Here is a 17,224-nt window from a genome sequence, read left to right on the forward strand (position 1 = left end):
TGGATCACGTGACTGGCCAAGGGTCAGTTTTGTTTTTGAGCAAAATCAGTGATAATAAACTATCTTTAAAATCCATATCAAACCAGTAGTGCCTAAAACAATTATTTATCTTACATAACCTCATCACCTGAAGTAAAAAAGTATTTAGCAGTGCAGAGAGTGTGTTAAAACAAAAAGTTTTACGTGGATATAATACGGAGATAGCTGGAAATGGGCGGTCGAAGCATCCGCCGGCTAACATAGTTCTTTTTTTTACCTAAATAACTGATGCGCCAAGCGTGACAGCGCAAGACAGCCATATTTGGAGTTCATGGAACAAACGTACCTAGTTACCTCACAACATTATGGTCGTATTTCATTGTATTTTAGGCTTAAATCTAAGCACTACGGCTTTGTTTACATCTGACAGACTAGCCACGCGGTGCCCGGGCACTTCCTCTTTGGAAGCCCCGCCCCTGCAGCTGTCACCGCGGCAGACACGCCTCCAGTTTTGCCGGCAAATTTATAAACTCATTTTCCCTCCTCTTTATCATAAAATATATCGATTATATACAAAAGACGAACTCTGTACACGATAAGGATGCGAAACGGTGGTGAATTGGGAGAGAGTTTGATTACAGAGAGGCGGTGAAGCTGTGAGTTTAGCGCCAAGTGAAATCCACTCCTCTCTGACGTTGATGCTTCAAGTCATCTGTTCACTACAAGGCGCCAGCTCAGAGGAACTAGCACGGCCTGGGTACACGCACACTCGGACACAGAGAGCCCCACTGCATCCGAACAACAGGCTGTGAAATTATACATTATACATATTTAATTTTGGACAAGAGTGAACTTCAAGGGCAGCATCTTGAGGTGAGTGGATAATACGAAACTGTACCATTGCATCGTGTTTGTGAAGCTAGGTGCAACTTTTATTGCTAAGCTGAATTGAATGCTAACTAAACCGTAGCAAGTTAGATACTGGATTCAAGGTTTTTATGGCTTCTCGTACTTAAATGCCTGGTGTTATTACTGTTAATGTTAAATGTTAAATTGGGATAATAGGCGTCTCAGCTGTGCCTGTCGTTCGGCCATTATGTGGCAAGCCAGCTGTCCATAGTTAGTGGGGGAAATAACCGGTTTCCCATCAAAAATGCGCGAAATAAAAAACTCGGGGGGCTTATAATACATCTTGTGTTGGCCACCGATTAGTTTCGTGAAGAAATAGCATTGTTTGGTACTTTTAAGCGACTTTTTACATTGAGTACTGTTTCCATTTCCCCGCGCCAGGCTGAGTTGGGCTTTGTCAGAAGGAGGGAGTCGAGAGTGGGGGTTGGGAGTGTATGAATGTGTTGTTTTAAACCCCAAATAACAAACGTTTTAAACACTTCTCATTCACAGGTTTACTCTGAAACTGACACATACCCCTCTGAGTATAATGCGAAGACAACGGTGAGTTTCATACGCATTTCATTCATGTCTATTTTAAGCGCGTCAATCAAAGTGTGTGACGAGAGAAAAGTTGATGGAGCTTTAGCCATCCGGCTAGTTAGCTTGTTGCTATTTGTTTTAGCCCGCATTAACATATTAGGCCAAGCATGTTAAACTGTTTATGTCGGCTCGGGAGACTAACTGCCAGTACGTGTTTGTCTTTTGTTGTTTATAGGGAAGACACAGAAGCGAAGTCTGTAGCTCCCGGGGCGTTCAAAGAAAATACAGTACGACCGAGAAAGAGGAAGGCAGATGTTGCCATTGTAAGTAGTCTGAAAGGCTCACAGAGCAGCCTGTAATGGGCCTAAACCCCATGTTTCAGGTGTGTCTGGGTTGTCACAAATGTTCATCATTGCTAGCAAGTAGTGTCTGTGCTTCATTGGAGTATTTCTTGTACAACTGATATTGCTGGATTTAATAATGATTTTCATTAGGGCTTTCAAAACATCTCTGGCTGGGACAATTAGCAGTTTCTACCTTTCACCAGCTGGAGATTGATCTGATGTATATGCTTTGAATCGAAGACAAATTTAACTTTAAAATATGTCCATCTTTGATCCTCAGTATTTACAAGATCCTGATGAGGAGGTAGCAGAGATGATGATGATGAAGAAGCAGCGTGAATGTGAGGTAGGCATAACCCACCCCACCTAACTAAGTTCACCTTATATAAATTGTGGTTACTAAATCTTGCCACTTGGCTTGCATTTGATCAAATGCACAGCTGGTATATAAGTAGGTTGCTCATTCCCAAAGTAATTTGTTGGGGTTATTCTGCCTTACGATCATACTTCATCAATTAAGCCCATATTAAGGGTATCTATAGTTCATTTTTTGTCTGTAATGTAAACCATCCGGCTTATTGAGTTGCCCGGGCCAATACTGTGTCCCCCCCCTCTCATTTTCCATTCCTCACATCTCTGCTCTCCCTCTTTCCTGTAAAGCTGGGCTGGAGTCCTGATGCTGGTTACACAAGTCCACAGAGGTGCATCCCCACACCTGATCAGGAAGAGGACCCGCCCGTTGCCCTGATTAACGCAGGTTTCCCCCACTACAACTTCCACAACGTCTATGTAACGCCTGTACGGTGCGCGCCGCTTCCTGCCCTGTGGTGAGTACTGTTTTTAGAATAATTATCTTACAGCAACCTGTTTGATATAATATAGCACTTGTCTTTCTCTGTGGTCCCTTTTCTGAGGTTGTGGCTAATAGTTGTTGTTGCTGGCCTTGTGGTTCACATGTCTGCCCATAGAACATCATACTACTGCTTAGCACATGTTGCACAACAAGGGGGACGGTCATGAGTTAAATATTTGATGTTTTACCATTTTCTTTTTATCCATCTCTGTTTTATTATCAGCTGGGCCAGTAAGGATGTGGTGTGGAACAACATGTTGGAGAAGGACAAGACGTACGCCAAGGATGTCCATGTGATGGAGAAACATCCTCACCTACAGCCCAAGATGAGAGCCGTTCTCCTGGACTGGCTCATGGAGGTGTGTACTATGTCCTTGTAACTAGTCTAGAATTTGTCTCCACCTGGCTTCCATTTTGACCATTTACGCATTATAGGTGGTGAAAGGAAAGGCTGTGTGTATAACCAACTACTGACTTGCCTTTTCTGATTGAATTGGCTAGACAGCAGGATAATACAACAGCTAGAACCTTAAAGAACATCATACAATACGTTTCATGACTGTAGAACGCCCGACAACACTAAGGCCTCTTACTGGTTCTGAGCTGGACAATTAATCTAATTATTGAGTAAATGTGTATTTTGTGTTATCTGTAAACACCCTGTGGCACAAACCATCCAGCTACACGGCCACAGACCAACGACTTGACTCCCAATATTAATTGAAATTATTTTATTGACTTGAAAATGATCGTATTGCTTACGCTAAGAAAATAAAACTCCATTCCACGGTGCACCAAAAGCTGGAACTCCGACAACAACTTTATTTAAAAATGAAGACGGCTCTGATTGATGTTTTCTGTGACTGTCCAAGTCTGTTTACAGAATTTTCCACAAACAAGTCCTTAAACACTACAGAGCACATAATGTGTTCCTGTCAGGGTTTTTCTGTTTTATCTGATGTCCAGCGCTCCGTCTTTTAACCCCTTTCCTTTCTCTCTCCATCTTCCTTAGCAACGGTCATTATAGTGCTTAACAGCAGTCTGGACACCCGTTATATTCACCTCTGAAATGTTCAAATTGACCAATCAGAATCGGTATTTAACTAAGCCATGTAATAATATTCAACAGTAGCTTGCCAGGCAGAAAAAAACCCACCAACTGTGGCTTATGAACATCAATGTAATGGAGGTAAATAAAGAGATGCAATGACTGGACTCCAGTCTCTGAAAGAGATTAACCAATCTGATAGGCCTAGTCGCACTCGATAAAGATCCAATCTGCTTTAGATTTGAGATTTAATAACGCGTTAACGCAAAAAAAACGCCACTAATTATTTTACCGTGATTAACGCATGTGTATTTTTTTTCCTCGCCCGCCCCGTAGTTTCGGAGCGCATCGAGTTTAAAATACCATCTACAAGCTGATGCTGACAGCCCCGCTCCTGCCGTCCGCTTGCTGCAGACCACACTTCCACGCTCACCGGCAGGCACCGACTGGCCATCGGGAGGACCGGGAGGGTGTGTGTACGTGTGGTCCGAGCGAGCAAGAAAGAGACCTTACGTGTATTGTTGTTGTTAGCATCTGGTGCTAGCTAGCTGCGCTAATGGATATGAGGAGCGACATTTCGCCACAACTGCGCCGAGCACTTGAAGCAGACAGCGGGACATTGTAGGAGAAGTCAGCACACTCAGCTCGGATAGTGCGCACAACATGATTGCAGCGGAGCAAAACACACCTTAAGACGTCACCTAACACATTTAGCTATGGCAGTTGTATATATATACATTAAATTATTCAATTTAATAATATGTAATCAATTTTGGACTCACTCCCAAAAAAAAAAATGAATAATCTTTTTTTTATTTTATTAAAAATATTCATAACTCATATACATGAATAATTATTCGAATACCTGAATAATTTCGATTAATCGTTCCAATCCCTAATATATATATCATTTATGGTGCATGTCCTCTAAAATCTAAATGCTTTTCAATCACTTCTAAATCTTGCTTTTGTTTGGGTGTTGTCTTTTGGTTTTTTTTAAATAAAGGAAAATAGAATAGTAAAGAGGTAAACATGGCTGTTCCAGCTTACAGTAACAAAACGTTGTCATGAGATGAGCTTCTCCTGATGGGTACTATTTCATCTTCCTGATGCCACTTCGTGTCCATAGTGCCATCACATACATCTCTTGTGGTTAAAAGTCATGGGGCGGCCCTATTCCTGCATTAATGTTCCGTTTGTGTTTTTAGGTGAGTGAGGTGTACAAACTGCACAGGGAGTCTTACCACCTCGCCCAGGACTACTTTGATCGCTTCATGGCCACCCAGAGAAACGTCTTCAAAACCACGCTGCAGCTCATAGGCATCACCTGTCTCTTCATAGCTGCTAAAGTAGAGGTGAGAAGGGTTGGAGAATCCGGGAGTAAATCAAACCCTCTGCTTCTATAAGAACCCTGTGGTTATTTTTGGCCTTTTGTTGTGGGCATGTGTTGGATATATCATTGTACTCTCACTGCCCCCCAAAGTCTCCTGCAACATCTTCCACTCGTTGGTTTGGTATGAGTGGTTGTTATAAAGGTCGTCTCCTGTGTTTTTGCGTCCCTCAGGAGATGTATCCTCCCAAGGTCCACCAGTTTGCCTACGTTACAGACGAAGCCTGCACCGAAGATGAGATTCTCAGAATGGAAATCATTATTATGAAGGTAAACACACACACACACACACACTTAGCTCACTGACATCAGTAGGATCTGCTCGGTATTTGTCCAAATATCATATAGCCAAACTAACCAACTGATGATATTTTGGTTTATTTCGCGAACATAGTAAGTGTCCTGTTAAAATATGCCTTGGTTACCCAAGTCATAAACGCTGTGTGTTGTGTTCTCTTCCATACTCTTGTATTTTACAAATACATCAATCCCAGGGTTGTTTTCAATAACTAAAATAAGCACGGAAGAATACTTGCAACGGAAAATAATACAAACGCATCCTCCTGTTACGTTCAGCGTCAAATTGACCCTTATTCAATTTTGAAAATCTACGATAAATACTTCTTTTTTTTTTTATATGAAACGTCTTCTTCTTGCCTTAATTAGGGCTATAAACAAGTAAAATGGTTCATGTCATGTATTTGGAACCCCCCCCACTTCATGTTTATATCACAGAGATTGACCCGGCAGTGAAAGTGGGGGCTCAGAGGGGTCAGAAGTGCAAATGGGATATACTGACACATAGGGGTGTAACGGTATACGTACCCGTACCGAATCATTTCGGTACGGGTACGTATACCGTTACACCCCTATGTGTCAGGGCCCTTGGGTTCGGTACAGGTGTGTACTGAACGAATATAACGTTAAACGTAAAAAATTGAGAATGTGAACAACTTATTGGAAGTAATCTCAGGTGCTGCGTCGCAGCATTCAGAGTAAAACGCGTCATAGAGCGAGCAAGTCATTTAATTGGACGAGAGGAATACTATGAGAGCTGGTCAGAGGGATGCGTTCAAATGTAGTCGGTAATTAGAGGAACTGTCGAAATGGCGAACGCAGATAAAGTTGAGCTCGAAAATCCTCCAGCATCATTGAAGTCTCCGGTTTGGGAACATTTTGGTTTCGCAGTTACGTACAAGGATGACGGACAAAGACAGGTGGACCGAACCAAAGCTGTTTGTCGGCATTGTTCAACTAACATTGGTTACGCGGCAGGCAATACATCAAACTTGCTCACTAATTTGAAAAGGCATCACCCGAACGTGAATATCACCGGTACCAAGGGGTGTAACGGTATCCGTATTCGTCCCGTACCGTCACAGTTCGGACGTCACGGTTCGGCACACGCAGTCACACAGCGAATACGCCTTTTTTTTAACGAGTGGGGAAAAAGTAATTCAGGGCAGTATCCACTACACTATATATAATCCAGGGGGCGGTATTGCGCCTAAAAGCTGTTTGCCAGCCGCCCTTAAACAACAAATGAAGAACAAGAAGAAACAACAACAAAACGAACAAAATACAAGAAGAAGAAAAGTTAGTATTGCGATTTCAGATAACACACAGGAGCTAGAACCCACCTACTTCTTTTAAATCAGCTGTGTGGGAACATTTCGCGTTCCCTGTGGACTACAATAACGACGAAGTGTGCGAGTGGTGGATCGGACGAGGACGGTGTGTCGGCGTTGTTCGACAGCGGTGCGGCATGCTAATGGCAACACACGCCAAACATGCTAAATCACATCAGAAGGCATCACCCAGATTTGCCAATCACCGGAGCCCTGCAAAAGACAACAGCTGTTCAACAGCTGATCCCCGCGGTTTTTAAGAAGCCAATAGACATGAGAGCCGAGAGACCAAAATAAATAACGGAAGCTTTTGGCATATTTTTTTCAACGACTTTGCGCTCTTGAAACACTTTCTTATTATTTATGATGTAATATTTTCAAGACATTATTTTTAGCTTTACAGCTCGATGAAACCTTTTTGTTTGACATCAGCCATTATAGATAATATGGCCATCTGAGTGTGTATGGTTTGTTTTTAACTGTTTAATACAGTTAATTATTCAAAATGTCAGTTCTTTATTTTTAAACTGAAACTTGCACTACTGTTCAAACATAAATAACAACAAACCTGGAATTATGCATTTGGGACTTTTATTTGCTTTTTCTTGTTGTACCGAACCGTGACCTCCAAACCGAGGTACGAACCAAACCGTGACTTCTGTGAACCGTTACACCCCTACCGGTACCAAAAGAAAAAAGACTGAAGTGCAAACCCAACTCCCACTAGCATTTAAGCCTCCACCACTCGCAACAAGTTCAGACCGAGCCAAAGCTATTACAAACGGCAAATATCCTTATGTTGCCATGTTAGCAAAGCGCTACCTGGCTGTATCTGCTACTACCTCTGTCCCTATCGAGAGGGTGTTCTCCACAGCAGGAGACATTGCTAGTGCCAGCAGATCTGCCCTTTCGGCAAGCAATGTGGACAAGTTCATCTTTCTTTAAAAAAAACATGAAAATACAATGACAAGCAAGTCCTAATGTCAAACTGGCTGCTTAGGTACTAGTACAGTTCAAATACAGATTATTTCAGTTCATCGAAATGCTGCACCTTAATGTTTATTTTATTATATTTTGTATTTATTTGAGTGAATACATTATTCACAGTTTAATAATAATAAAAAAATATATATATTTTATGTTCTGTGATCATTTTTTCTGCTGTACCGAAAACGAACCGAACCGTGACCTAAAAACCGAGGTACATACCGAACCGAAATGTTTGGGAACCGTTACACCCCTACTGACACGCACACGCACACTGTTACAATAAAACACTTTCAATACAAATCCTTATGACTCATTTGGCTTGATTCTAAGTGAACAGGTCAATTTGACCCTGAAGAGAAGAAGTGTCTCTATTTGGAAAGAAGTTAGAAAATGTAATTTTAGAAATGTTTATGTTGTGCAAAAAGGTATTTTATATCAAGGTTTTTCCAATGTAAAACAAATATTAGAGAAATGTGTTTGAATGTATATGTTTTGTGAAAAACAAGTGACTTATTCTAATGGAACCATGATCTGTGAGAGGTGAATAACACAATTGCACTACATATTGATAGTAATAAAAGGTACAAACTAAAAATAAGGATTTTGGGGTTTCTGACCATTTTTGGATAATTAAACATCAGTCAAATAGACCCAGGAATATCATTGCTGTTACAGAAAAATGAATATAACGGGACGGGTTAAGAAAACTCTACTGACATAATATGGTTTAAAAATATATAAGTAAAAAAAATGTTTTGTCAAAATGACTACCCAAAATAGGAAAAGCACGAAACTCCCTCAACTCGTGTGATGTTAAATTACAGAACTGGAACAGGCTAGTATGTTAGACTAAGAAGATGACATGAATATTGTAGAAAATCAAATGCCATTTAACCAACCGGAGGTCATGTTCTATTGGTAAAAGGATTCAACTGAATTCCCAAATGTGAAAGATTGTAACATTAGGGTTAGTCCAACACATCCCAATTTGTTATGTATATCTTTGGAGCTACATACCTTTGAGATGTGGCTGGCCTTTACAAAAACGGAACTTTAGAAAACTGGCAAGCACACAGTTTTTAAACCAAAAATATAATGAATAATCAAAAGTATTTGAACCTAGTCAATCCAGTTGAATCTTAACACGGCAGGTTGTCCTCTCGTTCTGTTCTCCCCCAGGAGCTGAACTGGAGCCTCAGCCCACAGACTCCTATCTCCTGGCTCAATGTGTACATGCAGGTGGCTTACCTGAAGGACACCGACGAGCTGCTCATCCCCAAATACCCCCAGAAAACCTTCACACAAATCGCACAGGTATGCTGTTTGTGTGTTTTTCATTTCAAGTTAATCTAGCAAGTGGGTATTTCAATAATACAGAAAAAGGACAGAAGTGTGCACACTCACTTAAAGCTTCGTCTTTCTTTTAGTTTGACAAATATTTCAATTCTGGTAGCGCTCAGGAGTGGCTTAGTGTGCGTTTCTTGTAAGCATTATTACTAGGGCTGTCAAGTTAACGCAAAAAAAAATGAACGCCACCAATTATTTTAACGCGCTGAACGCATGTGTATTTTTTGTCCTCGGCCGCCCCGTAGTTTCAGAGCGCATCGAGTTTAAAATACCATCTACAAGCTGATGCGGACAGCCCCGCTCCTGCTGTCCGCTTGCAGCAGACCACACTTCCACGCTCACCGGCAGGCACCGACTGGCCATCGGGAGGACCAGGGGTTTGGGTATGTGTGGCGCGCGAGAGAGAGAGAGAACGCGCACACTTTGCGTGTATTGTTGTTGTTAGCGCAGCTAGCTAGCACCAGATGCTAACGGATATAAGGAGCTGTTTAAATGAAAACAGAGGAGCGACATTTCGCCGACAACTGCGCCGAGCACTTGACTTGATGCAGGAAGCCAGACAGCGGGACATTGTACGAAAAGTCAGCACACTCAGCACGGATAGTGCGCACCATGATTGCAGCGTCCAGGCAGCTCCCGTTCGAGCATATGCCTTGAGTTGCACAGAGCTCCAACGATCCATCAGTGTCTCCACGCGCGCGCTTGCACACACACTTTATTGTATGAGAGAGGTTCCAGGTTGAATTGATGCGAATATTTGTAATGTTCAGAGGTTGTTGTGTTTAATATTCATGAGAATTTGTCATTGTTCAAATGATAACAAACATTAGCATAAAGCATATTTGTCCACTCATATGTTGATAAGAGTATTAAAAACTTGAAAAAGGACTTCCGGTGAGGGCAGCGCCATGTAGAGACGGAGTTTTGTTGAGCTCTTCATGAGAACGACTAATGTCAGAATATTGCTCTTAAAACCACTTGAACGGACTCCAAGCGACTTGATACACAAGTTATATCCATAGCCAGACGATTGCCGAGTAAATATGCCAGGGAAACAACAAGTTGGGGCCGGCGGCGGAAGCTAGCGCTAATGCTAACCAGGCAGACAACGCAGACATCAACGACCAACACGTGGTACTTAACGCTATTGCGTCTCTTAAACAGGACCTGGTGGCGAAAATTGAAGAAAAGGCCATAGCCCAATCGGCGGAACTCAAAATACAGACTACCCAGATTCGGACGGAATTACGAAGTGTGGTGGAACAAGTCAACAAAAGAATTGAAGTAACTGAGGGCCGAGTATCTGAGCTGGAGGCTGAGGTTAGCAACCACTCGGACTCAATCACCTGCATGACATCAGATGTTACTGATATGAAAAAAGAACTGGCCACACTGAGGGACCGTTGCGAGGACCGTTGTGTCGCTCTCCGCAGTAGAGCGACACAAGACGGGCTCCCACCGCGGGCTTTTATTGTGAAATTCCACTATCTCTCCGAAAAAGGATCGCTGCTAATAGAGATGAAATCAGTGACGACCCCCGACGGTGACCAGATCGCCAGAACGTAGCCCCCCCCCCCCCACATTGTTTTTTCATTCATTTTTGACGTTTGGTTATTTAACCATGTAGTTTTTTTTGTGTACGTTTACTTTCTATATACATATTTTGTATCTCCTCTGGATGTCAATTGATATTTTGTATACTTTCTGTGTGCGCTGTATTTTTGAATGCTGAGTGCTGCCGTTTGTTATATGTGGAAAATCAATAAAAAATATTTGAATAATAATAAAAACTTGAAAAATATCCCTCTAAGGTACATTTAGAACAGATAAAAAATGTGCGATTAACTATGGACAATCATGCGATTAAATATTTTAATCATCTGACCGCCCCAATTATTACATTACATTGAATTTAGCTGTTGATTTTATTCAAAGCGACTTAAAATAAGTGAAAGAAAGCATAGAAATAAAATCTCAGAACAACAAGAAAAGTGCTGGTGCATTGGCTTCCAATGGGCTTTAGATTCTTAAGTGCTTTTTAAAAATAATAAAAATACTTCTGTTTTGAAACCTTTTTTTCAAAGAAGCGACGGAGCTTAAGATTGAAATGCAAACGTAATTGAAAGAAAATCAGTCATTGTAGATGAATCTTTCACCTTTTGGTTTTAAGGCATCACTGACCTGCCTGGATGGTACACTCATTCAGAAGTCGCTTCACGTGTTCTTTGGATCATCCTACAGTTGAGCTCTTTCTAAATCGCATCCATTGACTCGCATACTGTACATCTAATCGGTTGTGGTCCCTCTACGGGTTGCTGCCCTCGGAGTCCCCAGCTCTGTAGCTTTAAAGAGCAAATGTGATGGTTCAGTATCATTTTGAGGCAGGCTCTGATGTTTCTCTTTTTCCCTCTAGTTATTGGACCTGTGTATTCTCGATGTGCATTGCCTCGAGTTTTCCAACGGCATCCTCGCTGCCTCAGCCCTGTTTCATTTCTCCTCTCTGGAGCTGGTGGAAAACGTCTCAGGTGAAAAAAGAAGCTTCTCCTGAACTCCTCTGGCTTTACTCTTCTTGAGCAAAGGTGATCCTAAAGCATACTTTATCATGTCCTCACTTCATCCTTCTGTGCTTGCAGCTCTGAAGAGGGTGGAGGTGGAGGAGTGTGTGAGGTGGATGGTGCCGTTCGCCATTGCGCTGCAGGAGGTCGGTGGTTCGTCTATGAGAACATTCACAGGAATCTCTGCAGATGACATGCACAACATCCAGACCCACGCCTCCTACATCACATGGCTGGTAAGAGAAAGTGTTTCACAGGCAGGGAGAAACTAGGGGCTGCCCCCCCCCCCTCATAATGTTCAACAGTCGGCAGCTTATTGTTCAGACATCCATCCATTGTATTGACTACCATCAATCATCTTAAAGCTAGTAGAAATGGTGATGACACACTGTCTTTCTCTAAACGCTCATCAGTGAAAGTCATGCTGTAGAAAGTGTGTGCAGCATTAAGTAGAGTTAGAGCTGAAGTTATCTTGCTGCCTTTACAAGCTTCAAAATGTATTTATCGTCTGAATGTGGCGATAATAGTTTCACATTCTGAAAGCAAAGTCTTTCGGATTTTGCTTGCTTTAAAAAAAAAAAAAGTAAATCCATATTTGATCTCGGAATGACTGATTTTATAGAGCTGGATTTTGTAAAAATATCCAATTTCATCCTGAAGAAGTGTTCTCTAGTCACAGTCAATGTAATCCTTGTATTTGCGGTCTACAGGACAAGGCCTACTCCTACCAGGATGTGGAGTTGCAACGTCACGGCAACTGTCCTGTACCCTCGGGTGTCCTGACCCCCCCGCAGAGCAGTGAGAAAACTGAAGAGCTGGTCCCGGTGGACGCTGTGGTGCTGAAGATCAAACCAGGATTCAAACTCCATCCCCACAACGACACTGTCCAAAGCAGCGACGCCGTCACTGAAACTGACCAGACGACGGCAAATCTGAAATAAATGTCTAACTTCTGGCTGAATGGAGAAGAAAAGCGCCTCTGTTGTGTTGACTCTGAACAGCAATGATGGATTCTCAGAGGGAAAACATTCATGGAATTCGTATTTTTTCCTTTTTAACACAAGCCAACTTGGGAGTATAGTGACTTTGACAAAACACTGCCACCCAGTGGACAGTTTTTATCCCTGCAGGATTATTTAACCCTTCAAAGAGCAAAGGATCTGTTACGGATGCGACGGCTCGAGAAGATTTTCAACGGCATTGCACCCAAATGCTTACGTGAATTACAACCACACCTACACATTTGTTGGTTACCAATTTTTTTTCCTATGCAGAGGCCAAATTGAATGGACATTTTTGTATGAATTCTCTACTTTATTAAATGTGTGTGTGTGTGTGTGTTTGGGGTGTGGGGGATGATTGCTGTTTTTAATCAGTGGCCTCATTTGCCCAAAAACTTTTCCTAGGGTCATATTTGTCCCTCTGTGCTGCTATAAAAGTGGGCTTTGCATGATGGAGAGTGTTTGTGTGTGTGTGATGCAGTGTGTTTTTGATGAACTCTTGCCATGTTGTCGTTTTGCTTAGGGACCAGTAGCTTGGCTACCTAAATGGACGAGTGAACCAGCCAGGCTTCAGAAGCTAAAGTATTGATTGTATTTAACTTTTATTTTTATCCTAACCTGCGGTTTTTCTCCCCACCACCAAAATGTTTATTTGACTTTTTTAAATAAAATGCTGCTACATATTTCAATTAAAAACAGTTTCTAAGGACTTTTAACAATGTTTGGTTGTTTTTTGTTGTTGTTGTGACAAGCCTCTTCTGAAATCACACAATTGTTCCCAAAAAAGAATTAAAATATTTTGGGAGTTAATGTTTAATTTACGATGGCTGCAACTAGGGCTGCACGATTTTGGGAAAAAATCTAATTGCGATTTTTCTGACAAATATTGCGATTCGAATTGCGATATTTATTTTTAAGCGACCCAATAGAAGTGTATTGTAAAATGCAGCCATAACTGTGTCTAGGAAGGTCGTATCAACATACTCTTGTCTCTAGCGCCCCGCAGCCCGAGCTACGAGTGAAAGAACTAAACTTACACGAAACTTCCGTTGGGTTGCTTTAAAGTCAAGCTTCAGTTAAAGATTCACCCTGTAGTAGAAACACGTGATGGAGCATCACTAACCTGACTCAGATCTAGGAAGCCATTTGGAAAGGGCAGGCACTTTCAAAAGCACTTGGCAGGTGATTGGATCAATCTGTCTATCACCTTCTATCATGGGCCACTTCTGATTGATTAACAATGGCTGGTACATGTGGAGCACATCACTTCTGATTGGTGTGGATGACTGACACAAGAAGAAGAAAAAAAAAAAAAAAGTTTAAAAAAATCGCAGGCTTTGCGATTTGATAATCGCATCATCTCGAATCGCGATTTCGATTTAAAATCGATTAATCGTGCAGCCACGAGTCACTATTATAATCAATTATTCCTTATTCGTGCAAAATGTGTAGAGAAGACGGGCCGTAAACAGGCTTTTCTATCATGTTAATGTGTTGGGAGTTTTGGATGGCCAAAATAGGATCTTTTAAAGACATCACCTTGGACATTTATTATTTTCTGTAATTTTAGAACAATCAATTCATTGTCAGATTAACCAAAAGTGAAAGAAATCATGAGTTGCAGACCTGTGTGGGTTGAACTCTTTCCATGTACGGTCTTCTTTATTATGAACTCCGGTGCACTCTGGCTGAATTCACTAGATATCAGTGTCCTTCTCAGCAAGAACATGGAACATGCTGCCATTATAAAAACAATAATCCATGAACAGAAGAAACAAAAACAACCCACTTGGTTTACACACTGACAGCAAAAGTCAATATTCTATTCTAAAGAATAAATACTTATGTCTGCTCTAAAGATTGTTTCTCAGCTCCAGTTATCTCCGGAGGTCAGGTATATGTGGTATACACAATAACGACGCCTTATTGTACTCACTAAATACTCATTACCCTGCACGATTATGGCCAAAATGATAATCAGTTATGTTGATCAATATTGAAATCACTAATAGTTATTGGTTTATTTGAATTGCATTTTAAAATTTCAATAAGCAGAGCACTCATCCTGTTATGTGAAAATTAGGGCTGCAACACATGACATTAAATAAAATAATTCATTTTTACTGTAATGTGTGATATGAAAAATTACAGAAATAAATACAGAGAAATTCAACATACATTTTGCATTTCAAAGATAAATGTATCAATTCAATTGAGCTCAATATTAAGAGGCTAAATGAAGGGGATAATTTCAACATACTATACTTAAAAAAAGTTTCACGATACTCTAACTTTCTTTGGCATACTATGCCATAACTCTTATATGTTTTTAAGCTAATATTATTTTTAAAATTCTATACTATGCAATTTTACTAATGGTTTCAACTTACTATTATAAAACATATTTTTGACATACTATATATATCTTATGACACACTAGGGCCTAGGCTATGACATTTTTACTAAATACTATACTATGATATTTTTTTGACATACTATAACCTTGAAAAAAAAGAATGCTTTGACTATTTTCAACATTCTATAATATTTTTTTCATATTTTTTGACATACTATACTAGGACTTTTTTTGTTGTTGACATAATAGAATTTTGTAATGATATATCATATATTTTCCTAGATTTTTGACATGGCGTAGTATCATGTTGTTTTGCTAAAAGAAACACTATGCCGTTTATTGCTGATTTTCCTGAAAAAACGAGACGGTTTCTTCTGATATTTTCAACATCAAATCAAGTTTTATTTATATAGCACATTTATAAACGATTTCTGGTCGAGCCAAAGTGCTGTACATCTAATAAAAAATAGCCTACAGTAGAGACACCATACTATATATGCCATCTATTTCTGATATTTTCAAAAAACTACCATACAGGTTTTTTGAATATTTCAGTTTCGTCATGTCATTTTTCAAAGTAATATAATATGACTTTTTTCATGATATTTTACAAATACTTTCCAATATACGAAAGTATTATATTGTAGTAACTACACTATATACCATTTCATCATATTTTCTAAAAATAACAATTCGACATAGCCTACCATATAAATACTGTACTGCGGTGCTTTAGCACTGGATATGTCCATCGCACGCATGCACAGTTCGAGTACCTAATAACAACAAAGTCACCTGTGACCCACGTGACTACGGCTACATAGGCCGGCGTCACTAATGGATCGGTTCCCAGAATCTTCTCGCGAGCACACAATAATTCTGAGTGACCGGAAACTCTGGCGGTCATCCGGGACTCATAGAACCGTAGTTACAGCCGTAACTATCGTTCTATTTCGTCCCTACTGACCACCAGAGGCGGTGCTTTTAGCACTGGATGACTATACCAACCATGTCATGAAGAATCTGAACACTTGCTTACCTAGCTGGAAGCAGCGGAGCTTGGCAACAGGACCACGCCCAAAGGATGGGGAGTGGCGACATTGACCCGGTAGAACCTGGAGAATGTGCCAGACGATGCCCACGACACCGCAGCGCAGATGGTCTCCAGGGACACCCCTCTCAGGGCAGCCCAAGATGTTGAGATGCTCCTTGTAGAGTGACATCTCACCCCTGATGGTGGGGGGCGGCCACTGGCCCCATAGATTCAGAGTGGAGTGAGAACACCCACTGTCTAGAAGGGACTGCTGTCTGGGCAACAGCGTACATGCTGTCCCAAGGAACACGCACATTATTGCCCCCCAGTCGGGGTAGAAAGTGCGTGAGTGCAAGCTGCACAGCCCGAAGCTCTAGCACGTTGGCATGGCGTGCACCCTCCTGGGCAGACCACTGACCCTGAACGGTCCTGCCCTGCCGTACTGCACCCCACCCTGAGAGACCTGCACCTATGGTGACGGTCTCCTGGCGGGATGGGATGTCGCCCATGGGCACGCCCATCAGGAGATAGGCCCCTCCAGTGTGACCGAGAGTGGAGGCAACTCCGTGATACCCTGACTTCCCTGCGCCTGTGCCACTTGGCGTCCAAGTGAAGGCTGTTCAGCCACATCTGCATGGGGCGCAACGCCAGCAGGCCCAAGGGCCCAATGGCCGAGGCAGCCTGCCCAAGGGCCGAAGGAACTGAATATAAGGCACCATGTTGCCCGGCCCATGTGGAAGTAGGCATCCCTCAAGTCCACGGCTGTGCATGTGCTGTGGTCAGCATATAGAGTGGCAGCACCTTCAGGAATCTGTTGATTCCTCTGAGGTCCAAGATCAGGCGAAATCCGCTGACTTTCTTGCTCACGAGAAAGTACGGCGAGTAGAACCCCCTGGGCTAAGCAGAGGGTCTACTGGCTCGATTGCATCCTTGGACAGAAGGACGGACAACTCTTGGGCCAGAGCTAGGGCCTCTGCCGGATCGCTGACGACTGTCATTTTGGCCCGGCCGAAGGCTAGGGGCCGGAACTGCGGTTCGTACCCCTGGGTTAAGGTGAAAACCACCCAAGGGCCGGAAGTACAGACAGCCCAGTAACTGAGCTGCTGCTGGGAAAGCAGCCGACGACCGTCCCCGAGAGTCTCGGGGCCTAACCCCCCAGCCTCCGGAGCCCCCTGCGGGGCTCTGAGGCACGAGGCCGCCTAGAAGGCCGGCAGAACGAAAGCCTCTGGGAGGTGGATGAGTGGGGCGCTGGGACCTGCGCAGACCACC

At 42.2% G+C, this 17,224-nt stretch overlaps 1 protein-coding gene across 1 annotated transcript; it reads left to right on the top strand.

Annotated features, from left to right (window-relative positions):
- Positions 1 to 579: 579 nt before the first annotated feature.
- Positions 580 to 13,267, top strand: ccne1 (cyclin E1). The gene is made up of 12 exons (XM_034105470.2): positions 580 to 852; positions 1,381 to 1,431; positions 1,646 to 1,733; positions 2,035 to 2,100; positions 2,415 to 2,581; positions 2,831 to 2,966; positions 4,864 to 5,010; positions 5,220 to 5,315; positions 8,843 to 8,977; positions 11,424 to 11,535; positions 11,644 to 11,801; positions 12,276 to 13,267. Exons 2-12 carry the CDS (start codon positions 1,418 to 1,420, stop codon positions 12,504 to 12,506), a joined length of 1,350 nt encoding a protein of 449 aa, XP_033961361.1. The 5' UTR covers positions 580 to 852; positions 1,381 to 1,417; the 3' UTR covers positions 12,507 to 13,267.
- Positions 13,268 to 17,224: the final 3,957 nt, after the last annotated feature.

This window comes from Pseudochaenichthys georgianus, chromosome 3, assembly GCF_902827115.2.
Source record: "Pseudochaenichthys georgianus chromosome 3, fPseGeo1.2, whole genome shotgun sequence".
NCBI lineage: Eukaryota > Metazoa > Chordata > Actinopteri > Perciformes > Channichthyidae > Pseudochaenichthys > Pseudochaenichthys georgianus.